Genomic DNA, 13,083 nt, shown 5'->3' with positions numbered 1-13,083 from the left:
ATTTCTGAGTTCTGACCCCAGCTCTCTCTATTGTGCACGTAGCAGGCACTAGTTACTCTCTGATGATCTGATCTGCAGGTCTCTCAGGCGTCAGAGGTCACAAGTTTAACCTTTCTCCTATCTCCCTATTTCCTCCTCCTTCCTCCCTCGGTAAGTCTCTCCCACTCCATCCTCCACTTTTATTTTATTTTCTGGCTGCTTTCTTTTCAGACGTTTTCAACAAGAAAGGAAAAGTACCAGTCTTATGTGTCTCCTGGGCTCATTCTCTTCTACTACAGTTCAAACTTCTTCTACCTTTGTCTTCTCTTCGCTCCTTATTACTATTCCTTTTCCCTCTGCTTTTCACTCTCTGTGTCTCCCATGTACGTACTCTTCCGCCCCAAAAGCTGCCCATCACGCCTTACGTCCTAGACCTTCTCTACTTTTCACTTCGCATTACCTCTACGTGCTCGTTTGCGTTTCTTCCCATATCGCATCCCTCTCGTTCGACAGAAGCAAGCAAGATGCTTCCTTTCAGGAGTTTCTATGGGTTTGAGAGCTGGTTAGATCAGAGTGCGTATTCTCAGGAACCCAGCTCATCCATCAAGTCCGTGGAATTGGATAACGGGAAACCAATTCTGAGCGCCACATCAAAGTCTGAGAGGAAGTCGATGGAAGCATGCAAGAGCCATAGAGAAGCTGAGAGGAGACGAAGGCAGCGAATCAACGCCCACCTCTCCACTCTACGTTCCCTCCTCCCTAACGCCGTAAAGGTGAATATTCCTGCTCCTTCCTTATTCCCTTTCAGTCCCTCATACTCGAGGTCTCTCTAGTAATTTTAACAATGTTTTTACCGGTGCAGTCGGACAAGGCGTCGTTGCTGGCAGAGGTGGTCCGACACGTCAAAGAGCTGAGGAAACAGGCTGATGACGTGACGCGCCATCACGACGGAGACTCGTCGGGCAGCACCATCAGCGGAGAATCTCGGTCGGATCCCGGAGACTCGGAGCAGTGGGCGTTCCCGGGAGAGTCGGACGAGGCAACTGTGAGTTACTGCGACGGAGGCGGAGAGAGGAAACTCGTAAAAGCCACGCTCTGCTGCGAGGACCGGCCCAATCTGAACCGTGATTTAGAGGAGGCCATCCGTTCCGTTCGGGCCAAGGCGGTGCGAGCCGAGATGATGACCATTGGTGGGCGAACCAAGAGTGTGGTGGTTGTCCAATGGACTGCTGGAGAAGAGGAGGTTGGGGCACTGGAACGGGCTTTGACAGCTGTAGTAGAATCGGGCCCTCGTGGGGTCTAGATTGGGCCGAATGTCCTTGGGCCAAAAACGGGCCCGACATTGTCACGGCTTACCTAGTGAGGGCCAAAGCGGCTTCTTGCTGGGGACTGCGAACATGTAATCAAATGCAGACATAGGATCGAATCAGTAAAAGCTGAGAATTCAGACCATCTGTGTGTTTTCTTCCTCTAGTGCCTCCCTTCATTTTTCTTTGGAGGATTATATTATGTAAAAGTTAAAAAGCGAAGTTGGATAGCTAGCATATGCGGAAACCTAACAGTTCATTCGAACGATCATATTCATCATGATTCATAGCAATCCGAAAAAAAAAAAGGAAAGAAAAAGAATCAAAATGGAGAATAGTTTAAGATTAGATGTGGGTACCTGAGTTGTGATAGCAATATCCAAAAAAGAAGAGTCGAATGGATAATGGTGCCAACGATGAAGTGACATAAGAAGGTAGTTGATGTCGTGCCGGGTCTGGAAAGGATGTCCCATATAATGGGATAACTATTTGTGGGTGACGCGGAACACTTGGATAAGTCTATTCGTCTATTCTATATAATTGAGCATCTTCAATTCCATTCAACTAACTTTCGTCTCAAGAAACGCGCGCATAATAAAATCCAAATGATTTATCACTAAAAGATAATATTAAATTAAATTTATTTTGGGAGATAAAAATGGACACGGCGTGAGGATGTGGGTGTAGGCTGCTGTAGACAGGAAGAGAAGAGATGGTGTGGCTGATCCGTGACCGTGAGTTACCAATCTGGATTTTGCAGTTCTACAGTTAAGAGAAGTTTTCCTAGAAACAGATCAAACCAATGATAGAAATTTGTATACTTGGTAAATGCAGGCTCCAAAACTGGTTCACTTGTCCGATCAACGTTTGCTCTTGTGGCTTCGTCTGTCCATGGGGACTCCTCTTTGTGCTCACCCTTTTCGACTCCAAACAGTTTATCCCTGGGTTTCTCAAGAACAATGCCTCGCCCTAACTTCGTCAGTTTCTTCCCTCTCGTCCTGATCTTAGGCTTCTATAATTGAAGGCCAAACTGTTTCAATTATCTGTTGTTGATGATAAGCTATCAGCCTGTTGATCTAATGTTTCTTTCTTCATGGTTCTTTTGTTCTTCGTTTTGTTCCTAGCTGATTTTTTTTTCCCGCTCTTGCTGGGTGTTCAGGCGAAAAGGGCAAGAAGTGAAGCAGCACTCTCGCCTTCGATAAAGTAAGTCAGGCTTTGAAACACCGGCTAACATGGATTGAAATTCAACTTGAAAAGTGACATTATTAAGATTTGGGCTCGCTTAAAAATTCGAACTCGTGCTCTATAACATTGTGAGCTATTCTGCTGTTTGAAGAAAGGCTTACCCTTCTAGCTTTATTTGTCGCTATAAACTGCAACGAATTCGGCTATTTTAACCAAGTATCCTGGCTAGAGAACTTTCATTCACTTGCTATTTTCCCTTTCTTTAGGGAGAAACAACCAGTTGCTCCAAATTATCTTGGACTCAGTAAAGAGTATAACGGCCCAAACCTTGGTCCCACAGTTGAAAATGATGATAGACAGGACTTATTTGGTGTGATGAGACAGAGGTTTCTGAGTTTCAAGAACCAAAAATACCTGTGAGTAGTGGTCAGTTGGCATTTGGTCTTTGTCATCTCTGTGAAGTATCTTACGAGCTAAGTTGCATTTAGACAGGAAAGAGTTGGAGCATTTTCAAGCTCTTGCTGAAGCTCAGTCTCCAAAGGTGGTAACACATGTTTCCAGAGTTCATTTGTTTTACTTATTATAGTCTTCCTTGTTTTGTTTTTGGTTAATTTCTGAAGTTCTTCAATGCTACGTCACTCCATATTTTAGTAGTTAAACTAAGAGAAGGTTCATTCATAACTGACAAATCCCAGTACAGTTCATGGTAATTGCTTGTGCAGACTCTAGGGTATGTCCCTCTAACATTTTAGGATTTCAACCTGGAGATGCCTTCATGATACGTAACATCGCCAATCTTGTTCCTCCCATGAAGGTGCTTCAATCGTTGCTTCTGAATTTTGTGCGGTCAGATGATTGCCCATTGTCTCAAACCTAGTCTAAATCCTGACCTCATGTAATATATTTCTTTTGCTTTTTTGGGCAGAATGGAGCAACTGAGTGTAATGCTGCTCTTGAGTTTGCTGTAACTATTCTCAAGGCACGTTATCTACTAAGAGAGTAAAGTTAAATGATGGAGACTATAGATATATCTCAAAAAGGAATAAATTTCTGGAATTAGATGATCTATAGAGCAAAGGATGAAGCACTCTCCCTTTATGACTGCGTGATTGAAAAATGTTTAGTTTCATTTTCAGGTTGAAAATATTCTAGTTGTTGGTCATAGCAATTGTGCTGGAATTGAAACGTTGATGAATATACAAGAAGACGTCGAATCGAGGTTTGTTTTATCAAAATTATCTCTTACCCAAAAAAAAGAAAAAAGAAAATGAACGTTCAGGAGTTCTGGTTTACGTTTAGCAAATAAAATCATAGAATTAACGTTTGCCCCAGGAGCTTCATTAACAAATGGGTTGTTAATGGGAAAGTTGCCAAGTCGAGGACAAAAGCTGCCACAGCTCATCTTGGCTTTGGTATGCGATGCAGATTCTGTGAGAAGGTATATAATCTTTCTCAAGAAAAATTCATACATAGGCACTGGTTTTTACGCGCACAATTCTATGCAAGAAGTGCATGAAAGAGTTGGCTCTCCTTCAGTACTTGGCCAAATTGCTTGAATTGTACTGGCTCTGTTACTGACTCAAATGAATGTTTATGGAATGGTTGCAGGAGTCTCTAAACCAATCACTATTGAACTTGCTGAGTTACCCTTGGATAGAAGAAAGAGTGAAAAAGGAGTTGCTTTCTCTTCATGGAGGATACTATGATTTTTCAAATTGCTCCTTTGAGAAATGGACACTTGATTGGAGAGGATGCAATGTTAAAGAACGCAGTTATAGTGTTAAAGACCAAGAATTTTGGTGTTGATGTTAGGGCGTTGTTCATTGTGTCCAAGAAGTCCTCATGTTGGCCATCAGACTCAATTTGGGCCACATCCTCATTACCACATGTTACTGCTGATTGTTCAAGGCATCGCCTTTCTCGATAACAAAACTTGTAAACTAATTAGCCCCCACTTCAAGACAAACCACTACACACTTAATACCACTCTGTGCCTTACTCTAAAGCCATTGGAAAATAAGAATTTAATGTTATTCATTTTTTGTTTTGTAAAGGGACTTAATAATATAGATGAAAAATTCGGATGCATCAAAGCCTACCGACCTTCTTAATTCCCCCCCCCCCCCACTCGGAGGGAAGGGACCTGGCTTTTCATTACTAGAATTAGAGTCTCTTCAAAGTTCAAAATATGTCTATACATAATTAGTATTTTTATAATTATGAATCATTAGGAAAGGAGTTTATGGGATGAATGCCCAGAGCATATTTAATTATTTATGGTCATCACTGCTACTATTAACAATTAATGTCAATATAATAATAAATTGTTAATTAAAATGGTAAGTGGTTTCATCTTATAAGGAGGAGAATATTCTGAACAACGCATTTATTAGGAGTACTTTAACCTTAATATTCCTGATCTGATAGAGATTAGTTTCAAGTTCAAAGTGATTTAAAGATACTCTAAGTTATATAAAAAACGAATCAATGTTAATATAAAGTGATTTAACTTTTATATTGCATTATTTGTCGTCTACAAATTATATGATTTGTTCTTTTAATTTAATATATCATCCCCATAAGGCTACTTAATTTTTATCAATTATTTTAAACACTTTCACTATAAATCCTTTAGAAATCTTTAGATACTACCTCCGATCCTTAATACAACACCTTGTTTGACTTTTATTTTGGTCTTAAATATAAGACTCCAATCCACTTTATCTCTCATATTTACTCAATTTTTTCTAGTCCTTCTAATAATTACAGTTCTAGTCAATACACTTGATTAACAAGGATATTTTAATAAAGACAACATTTATTTAGAACAAATAACTAGTTCAATTTAGTTATTTAATCTCTTAAAATTAGTTAAATAAATCTTATAATTAGGACCGGATGTAATAATAAATGTGTGTGATTTAGTTAACTGCCAAAAGAAATTTTTTACGAGGGACGGGAAGGAATTTTCACAAAGGGAAAAATAAAACACTGCAATTGTCTCAGCGGGTGTGACTGGGAGAAAATCCTTTTATAACACGGGCAGCAACGCGCCCGTCAGCGGAAAGGAAAACAGCTAGCCATAGCTAAGGCAGCAGCTGACCGTGCACCCTGCGTGAACTAACGCCGAAGAAGTCATGATCTCGCAGTTCTTCGTTTTGTCCCAGCGTGGCGATAACATCGTCTTTCGAGACTGTAAGCTCCTCCTCTCTCACATGGACGTACTTTTCCTTTCCCGATTTTGTATTCCAGAATACATTGTTCTTGGATCTAATGCCGTTCAATCCGACGTTTTCTCTAAACTGTATTATAAATTTCGTTTCTAAGTATTTATTACGTTCTCGTTCTAGTTTTTCATATTTTTTTGGCTTTGTTTTTACTTGCCGATCCATAATGAGCTTCTTTTATGAAAAATATCAGTTTATACTTCCAGATCTTGCTTGAATTATCTTCTTAAGTTAATCACTTCTCTGGAAGATTGAAAAAAAAAAAAAACTCAAAGCTTGCTGTCTTCCTTGAAATCAAATACAATGGAAACCGCCGGTTATTAGTTTGTTTTGACATAGTTTGGAATTGCTTGTGGAAATGCACTTCAAGAGAAGAATGAGGTTTGGATTGATAACTGGTGTAATCTGTTGTATAGTTTTCCCTCAGCATGTTATTTAAGCTCTGTCAATATACTATGGCACAACTTTTTGGAATTGAATGTGCATTCTGTGTTATCTAGACAAAGAGTCATCATCATACCGAGTCTAGCGTCCCACGAATCTGGACGTCATTTTACTAACGCCAGCAACAAGGTTGTTTAGGAATTCATGAAATTGCCGTGATTCTTTTTTTTTTGGCAGATGCCTCTTGGTTTATCTTTTCTCTTCTTTATCAGATGTCGCACAATATTTTTTTTTATGTTCATTTTTTGATTGAAGCTGCTTGGAATTTTATGTGTTCTTGAACTAGTAAATTGAATCTTATGGTATTAAACTATGATGCTGCATGAGATATGAAGATACGGTCACCTATACTGTGCAAGTGCTATTGTAAATAGTGAACGTAGTGGAGTTAAGAACAATATGACTAATTATGAGTATGTTATCATACAAAAGTTCTTATTAGTTCTTTACTTATACCTATCCTAATACTTTGAGAATATTGCTATCAAATCCTAAATGGTTATGGCTGCCTATTTCTTGCAATTGGCAGATCGTGGAGATGTGCAAAATGGAAGTGCAGAGATATTCTTCCGAAAAGTAAAGTTTTGGAAAGAGGATGGGCAGGAGGAGGCACCACCTGTCTTTGTAGGTATTATTTTCCTGAAGCAGGAAGTGCATTTTAAAGTTTAAACTACCATCATATCTGATGAGTAGAAAACAGTTGAATGTAAAATCTAGAAGAGATAGATTCTGCCTTCGTAGACTCTGATGGTTTTGATAGTATTAAATCTTAATCCTCAAACATGAAAGTGCCTTGAAAGGCATGTGTTTTGATGTTTTCATGCATTCAACCTTTATACAATATATGAATACACACACACTCACACTATGCTTTTGCTTATCTGGTATAAAATGTCGACTTATGCATGATTTTTTCTGTGTTGATAGAATGTGGATGGTGTGAACTACTTCCATGTGAAGGTTGTTGGACTATTGTTTGTTGCAACCACAAGGGTTAATATATCACCTTCCTTTGCCTTAGAGCTTTTACAAAGGATTGCTCGTGTTATTAAAGATTACCTTGGAGTTCTCAATGAAGACACATTACGAAAGAACTTTGTGCTTGTATATGAGTTGCTTGATGAAGTCATTGTGAGTCTCGTATACTCTTTTTTATCTGATTCTTTATTAAATTCTTAATTGCACCAAATGGATCTGGCAGTTATGGAAATGTGAAACCTACCTAAAGTTGTCGGAAAAGAATGAAAAGGGCCCAACCACAAACTATGATACGGCTTTACTGCTATTGTAAGATGAGTTGTGAATAAGTATAGTTCCCCCTTGAAATCCTTGCTAACATCAAAGTTGATGACTTTCTCTTTTCCAGGACTTTGGTTATGTCCAAACAACATCCACAGAGGTGTTAAAATCCTATGTTTTCAATGAGCCACTTGTGGTTGATGCTCCTCGTTTGCCACCTCTCGAACCTGCTGCAATTTTTGCGGTAATCTCTATAAGGAACTTTATGGTATTCTATTTATAATCATTATTTGCACCCTTTATGCTAGTAATCCTCAAATTTGATTGATTTCAGCAAAGGGCTAAAAGAATGCCAGGAATAGCTGTCACAAAATCAGTTATAGCTACAGAGCCTGGGGGCAGAAATAGGGAGGAAATCTTTGTTGACGTAATTGAGAAAATCAGCATCACCTTTAGCTCCAGTGTGAGTACATGTATCATAATGTGACTTCGAATCCATAATAATTATTATTTTGGCTTTGTTTCATCTGTCTGAACTCACGAGTGTTTGAAATATTGCCTGAATAGTTACTGTTCAAAGTTCCACAAAAACATAGAAATATTTAGTCTAAGTGCGATCAAATTTAACAAGATATCTATTTACAGACTGTTTGATTTAATGTAAAATGGAAGGGCTTGGCCCTTTCATCCATTATTTTATATCTTTCCTGATGCTCTGATGATTTACCCTTTTAAGAGCTGTAGCTAGCATCTCAAAGTGGGTTATATTGCTAGATATTTTGAGATAATGTTTTGCATGATTTTGTAGTTTTTTTCCTTTTTTTTTTTTGGCCTGAAAAGTTTTATTCTTGTTAAGATATTAGTTACTGCAGAATAAGTTATCAAAGTATGTGTAGGGCTAGTCAGTGTTTAGTTTCGCAGCCCTCCAGGATCGGTTTTGAGTGGCGAGGTGTTGAAGTGCAGTATTATGAGTCTTGTTGCAACAATTTTTTCTTGATAAATGGTGTGTGCTAGTTAAATCTTCCTTTTTGTTTCCTTTATTTCATTTGCAATGTCAAATAGTTTGCTTGTCGTATATTTTATTAGTCATTTTAACACATTATATGTGATTTGTTTAGGGATACATACTGACTTCAGAAATTGATGGCACCATACAAATGAAAAGCTATCTTACTGGCAATCCTGAAATTCGATTAGCTCTTAATGATGACCTTGCCATAGGAAGGGGCCAAGGACCGATATACGGTATTTCTCTTCTATTTGGGTCTTTGTCATCCCCAATTCATCGCTTATTTCTCCAGTTGAACATTTGTGCTTTGGGTTTTGCCTGTTTCCTCATTTCAGAGACAAGTAAAGAGATTTTTTTTTTTTTTTTTAAAGGTTCTGGAAATTAGATACCATACCATGATGTGCAGTTGTACTTTTGTAATTTGGATCCCTTTTTTTTTTCCGATGTGGTCATTTAAGTTTAGAAAGAACCTCTCTCATTTGATTATAATCGGGGGATTACTGTTTATTATGTTCTAATATGAGGAGATATTGTTCTTTGATTAGGTCTTTAAATTTCATGTGTTTCTATGACTGCTTGCATAAACCTTTTTCAATAGCAGGTTATCGCAGTTCATCTGGTCCTGGAGCCGTGATATTGGATGACTGTAATTTCCATGAGTCCGTTCGTCTTGATAGTTTTGATGTGGACAGAACACTGTCTCTGGTGTGTATGAAAATGTGGCTTTATGGGTTATCCAATTTCACATTAAAGCACTGTTCTGGTTTGCTCCCTCTTGATTACTCAGTTTAACGGTTGTCTCTTACTGCTAATTGTAGATACCACCAGATGGTGAGTTTCCTGTAATGAACTACCGTATGACTCAGGAGTTCAGGCCTCCTTTTCGTATTAATGCTTTAATTGAAGAAGCAGGGCCCCTCAAGGTTACATCAATTTTTTTCAGAATACAAAAAGAGAAAATCTTCTTCTCATCCTTCATCCTTTATGTCAAATATTTTCATTTTCCCACCTAGGACTCACTAAACATCTGTGAAATGGCAATTGCAGGCCGAGGTGATTCTTAAGATATATGCTGAATTTGGTTCAAGTGTAACTGCAAACACTGTCAAGGTGCAGATGCCACTACCCAAATATACGACCAGGTTTTGTTTCATTTTCCTCTATATCACTGGATAAAAGAGACTTATTGTAGACAGTGATTTGCAATTGATTAAAATCTGTGTCTACTGTTGATGGGTGCTCAAGTGGGATGAAGAACTTTCTCCCAAAAGTTAGCTACGAAGATGAGAGAATTAACCCGCTTAAATATCCTATAAAATAATATCCCATGCTACTTAAAGTGAGACTTGGGCATCCCATACTACCTTAGTCTCCATCAATTGTCCCTTTTGGAGGGTTGACATCTTGACACTCCACCCTACGATACTTCACTTGACATCCTTGTTGGTCAGAGTCCTCCATAGGAAAGGCTAGCTACCAACTCTGATACTAAGTGATAGTTACTCAAATAGTCAAATGGGTCCCGCCCCAAAAACTAAGGTGGGAAACTGACCCACTTAAATACTCTAGAGGACATCCCATGCTACTCCATATGGGACTTAGGCATCCCATGCTAGCTTAATTTCCATAAAATGTTCCGGTGCAATTGATGTGTTTTAAAGAAGCCAATGCTTCTTTTAAATTAATTTCAGAAGCCTCCATAAGACAACATAGTTTCATGTAGTGCATGAACTTTTTTTTTTAAGTATGAAATTTAAAAAATTTCAGAAAGAATGCCTTTTAAGAATGAAGGGAACCATTCTTATAGATCACTGTTCAAAGACTGCATCAACGTGTTGCGTTCTATATGTTAGACTCTGAAGAAATTAAAAGAATTTGAAAGAATGCACATTAAGTAGTTTTGCAGAGAATTCTTAACTTCGTCAGAAAGACTAGCAGATCATGCTTGCTGATTTTCTTTGCCTGTTGGATAAATTCCAAGACGAGAACTTGGGAAAATCGTAATTCTTTGCATATGAAAAGACACTCATAAAGGTGTTACTCCTAACTTGTGTTGTAGTTTCTGATATAAGTTATTTCCTGGCATTTTCTCAGGGTTAATTTTGAGTTGAGCCCTGGAGCTGTTGGAGAAACAACTGACTTCAAGGAAGCAAATAAGAAGCTAGAGTGGAGTTTGAAGAAGGCAATGCTTCTTGTCAATCTCTGAAAAGTTATTTATGTTAAGAAAATCTATATTTTTACTAGTTTATTCTTTTGCACTCTTGACTTCGTGGTTGCTACATGAAAAGCAAGTTTTAAAGAGTTCTTACTCGGGAAAATAATGACTGACAAGTGCTACCAAACAGATTGTCGGTGGATCTGAGCATACACTACGTGCGAAGCTAACATCTCTCAAGAATCGCATGGTACTTGTCTTTTTTAATTGCTTGATGCGTAGAATGAGTAGTTTGCCTTTTGTTAAGTTTAATTATCGTTTGATCTTCACAATTGTATAATATTTTGTTCAAAAGGGAATATAACAAAGGAGTCTGGACCTGTCAGCATGACATTTACCATTCCAATGTACAATGTGTCACGGCTTCAGGTAAACATATTTTATCAGCTTCTCTATATTACCAAGATTCAGTACCCCGATTGTAGATCAGTTGGGTTTCAGGCTAGTATCTTGACAGTTGTGGACTCTGTGAATGGGAATGTTATTTTCATGAATTCAACCTCTCTCTCCCCTCCAAAGGGAAAAATCTGATTGGGTAAATGGTCTACATTCTGCAATGACTTGGACCGGTGAAACTATAAATGCCACTATTGCCTGTGCTATTCCAAGCCTAAAAATTGCTGGTTTCGTCTGTCTCAGAGTACGTTTGAAGGTGCTGAGTGCTTGATATGTTTCTTTGATGCAGGTAAAATACTTGCAGATAGCTAAGAAATCCCGAGCTTCGGAGCCTTATCGTTGGGTGAGATACGTTACGCAGGCAAATTCCTACGTTGCTCGGATATGATGAACCCCCCCCCCAAAAAAAAAAGAAAGAAAAAGACAAACGATACTGTCCTTTATTGTCTTTTGATAATTTTATGTTGTTTTATAATTCATTTGTTAAATTGTGAATTACGCAGTTTGGATTCATATTATCCTATGCCTCCTGTTGTCAACAACCTGTTATAAAGTCATCGCTATTTGCTTCTCGCTTCTCCGTCGCATAAAGGGGATCACCCGTGAAACTTTTTAATAATACTTAAAGGATGAGGCACTGAGATCCCGAGGAGCACTATGATATGAATGCGTTTCTGCAAATTATGGGTTTCAACTTTTTCTTCAATCGCAGGAGAGGGCGAAGGATAGAATATCATACGAATCTTCGATCATCCTCCATGCTTGTATTGAATAGGGCTGGAAGGTCATCCACCGAGTTCGTGTGTGAAAATTTATCTTTATTAAACTTATTAAAATAGCTCCGGTTAATTATGATTATAAAATACGAGATAAATATATAAAAACATATTTTATCTAAATGCTATGCCGAACTGGCCTATTGTCTGCCTCAAGTCCTCAACTAGGGAAGCTTGGTTATCTGGTCTGCTTGGGCTGCCGTTCGGTAAGTTTATCTTGCACTGGGCTGTCAGTTGCTGGTGTTAATGGTGGAGCCGCCACTCTTTAAGGTGCCTTGTTTTTATTGGCTATCCACCTGCCGTTCGATAAATACTTTGACAATGCATCATGTTGAGCCGATAAATCTTTGCTCTAAAACCTTCCGATTTTGTTTTCCGGAAAAACATCAAAGCATTCTGCCTTTTTTGTATGTCAAAACTGTGGGTCCCCAGCGATGAGCTAATTATCCCGATTTGGGTTGGGTTGGGGTCGACCCTAGTTGAACCCCGCAGCTACGTTGAACACTACTTTCTTTTTTTTTTTGGGAAAAAATTATAATAAGATTTTTAAAAAAAGTTATAAAATAAGTCTCGAGTTATTTTTTTCTATTTTAAAACTTGTTATTTGTTCTTATTGAAACTTTTTAGGTTTTTTTTAAGCCTTATTGTAATTCTCTTTTTTTTTGTTTGTGATTTCATAAATAGAAAAACACTTCGTCCCACTTGAGCTTTAAAGTCAAAACCGGAAAGATGGATGCCTTCATGTCATATTGCCTCGTAATTTTCTTAGGGTGCAAACCTCATCTGAGGTCCCCCTGGCCTTCCCCTTTTCCTGCCGTAACCTCATCTATCTTCAGGTCACCAAAAAAAAAAAAAAAAAAAGAGGCCCTCATCTATCTTCATTTCGTGATCAATCAAATCAGTTCTTCTTCTTCTTTTTTTTTTTGGGACTGAAGTCCCTTCTAATTTAGGTCTAACAGTAAAGGTGGGGTAGATGGGGGTGATAAATAGGATGCAAATCCTTTTAATGTAAACAGGGGGTTCTAATCGACAATCGTGTTTTTAAATAAAAAAAAGGTTCTGATTCAGGAACCGAAGTACTTTAACAACGAAGTGCCTAAACGATCCCAATTTGCCATCTCGGGGATCTCCGAAGTGTACATTCCCTGAAATGAAATCCAGTGTCTTGTGAGGAGATAAGGAGACAACTCGAAGTAGTAGTAGTAGTAACCTAATACAAGGATGGTAATGGCGTGACTATGTGATTGATGTCATACGTTATGGCAAAAAGACAATGTTTCATAAGGGGTTTATATTGCATAAAAGG

General features: G+C 38.3%; 3 protein-coding genes across 3 annotated transcripts; all 3 read left to right on the top strand.

Moving 5' to 3' along the window:
* Positions 1–290: 290 nt before the first annotated feature.
* Positions 291–1,282, top strand: LOC114745808 (transcription factor bHLH30-like). Its single transcript, XM_028933973.1, has 2 exons — positions 291–752; positions 842–1,282. The coding sequence occupies exons 1-2, from the start codon at positions 504–506 to the stop codon at positions 1,280–1,282; spliced, it is 690 nt and encodes a 229-aa protein (XP_028789806.1). The 5' UTR covers positions 291–503.
* A 639-nt stretch (positions 1,283–1,921) lies between these two features.
* LOC114745814 (beta carbonic anhydrase 5, chloroplastic-like) lies at positions 1,922–4,564 on the top strand. Its single transcript, XM_028933976.1, has 10 exons — positions 1,922–2,020; positions 2,121–2,263; positions 2,446–2,489; positions 2,738–2,887; positions 2,964–3,012; positions 3,172–3,285; positions 3,397–3,450; positions 3,608–3,690; positions 3,804–3,909; positions 4,080–4,564. The coding sequence occupies exons 1-10, from the start codon at positions 1,999–2,001 to the stop codon at positions 4,275–4,277; spliced, it is 963 nt and encodes a 320-aa protein (XP_028789809.1). The 5' UTR covers positions 1,922–1,998; the 3' UTR covers positions 4,278–4,564.
* A 915-nt stretch (positions 4,565–5,479) lies between these two features.
* LOC114745812 (AP-4 complex subunit mu-like) lies at positions 5,480–11,554 on the top strand. Its single transcript, XM_028933974.1, is given in 14 exon segments — positions 5,480–5,666; positions 6,672–6,766; positions 7,070–7,273; positions 7,509–7,625; positions 7,716–7,844; positions 8,500–8,626; positions 8,992–9,095; positions 9,209–9,313; positions 9,438–9,532; positions 10,485–10,572; positions 10,736–10,775; positions 10,778–10,795; positions 10,901–10,974; positions 11,291–11,554. Coding segments are annotated over 14 exon segments (1,353 nt in total). The 5' UTR covers positions 5,480–5,608; the 3' UTR covers positions 11,390–11,554.
* The last annotated feature ends 1,529 nt before the right edge of the window (positions 11,555–13,083 follow it).

This window comes from Neltuma alba, unplaced genomic scaffold (assembly GCF_004799145.2).
Source record: "Neltuma alba isolate B1F8T4 unplaced genomic scaffold, ASM479914v2 tig00004831_pilon, whole genome shotgun sequence".
Lineage (NCBI taxonomy): Eukaryota > Viridiplantae > Streptophyta > Magnoliopsida > Fabales > Fabaceae > Neltuma > Neltuma alba.
The sequence above is the reverse complement of the archived record's forward strand: the minus strand, read 5'-3'. Positions and strand labels throughout refer to the sequence as shown.

Excerpts from the sequence above, each read along its gene's own strand:
- LOC114745814 (XM_028933976.1), top strand. The coding sequence starts at position 1,999 with ATGGTGTGGCTGATCCGTGACC. Across the intron at positions 2,490-2,737 it reads GCACTCTCGCCTTCGATAAA|GGAGAAACAACCAGTTGCTC; the intron begins GTAAGTCAGGCT and ends CCCTTTCTTTAG. Across the intron at positions 3,013-3,171 it reads CTGAAGCTCAGTCTCCAAAG|TTCATGGTAATTGCTTGTGC; the intron begins GTGGTAACACAT and ends ATCCCAGTACAG.
- LOC114745808 (XM_028933973.1), top strand. The coding sequence starts at position 504 with ATGCTTCCTTTCAGGAGTTTCTATGGGTTTGAGAGCTGGTTAGATCAG. Across the intron at positions 753-841 it reads TCCTCCCTAACGCCGTAAAG|TCGGACAAGGCGTCGTTGCT; the intron begins GTGAATATTCCT and ends TTACCGGTGCAG.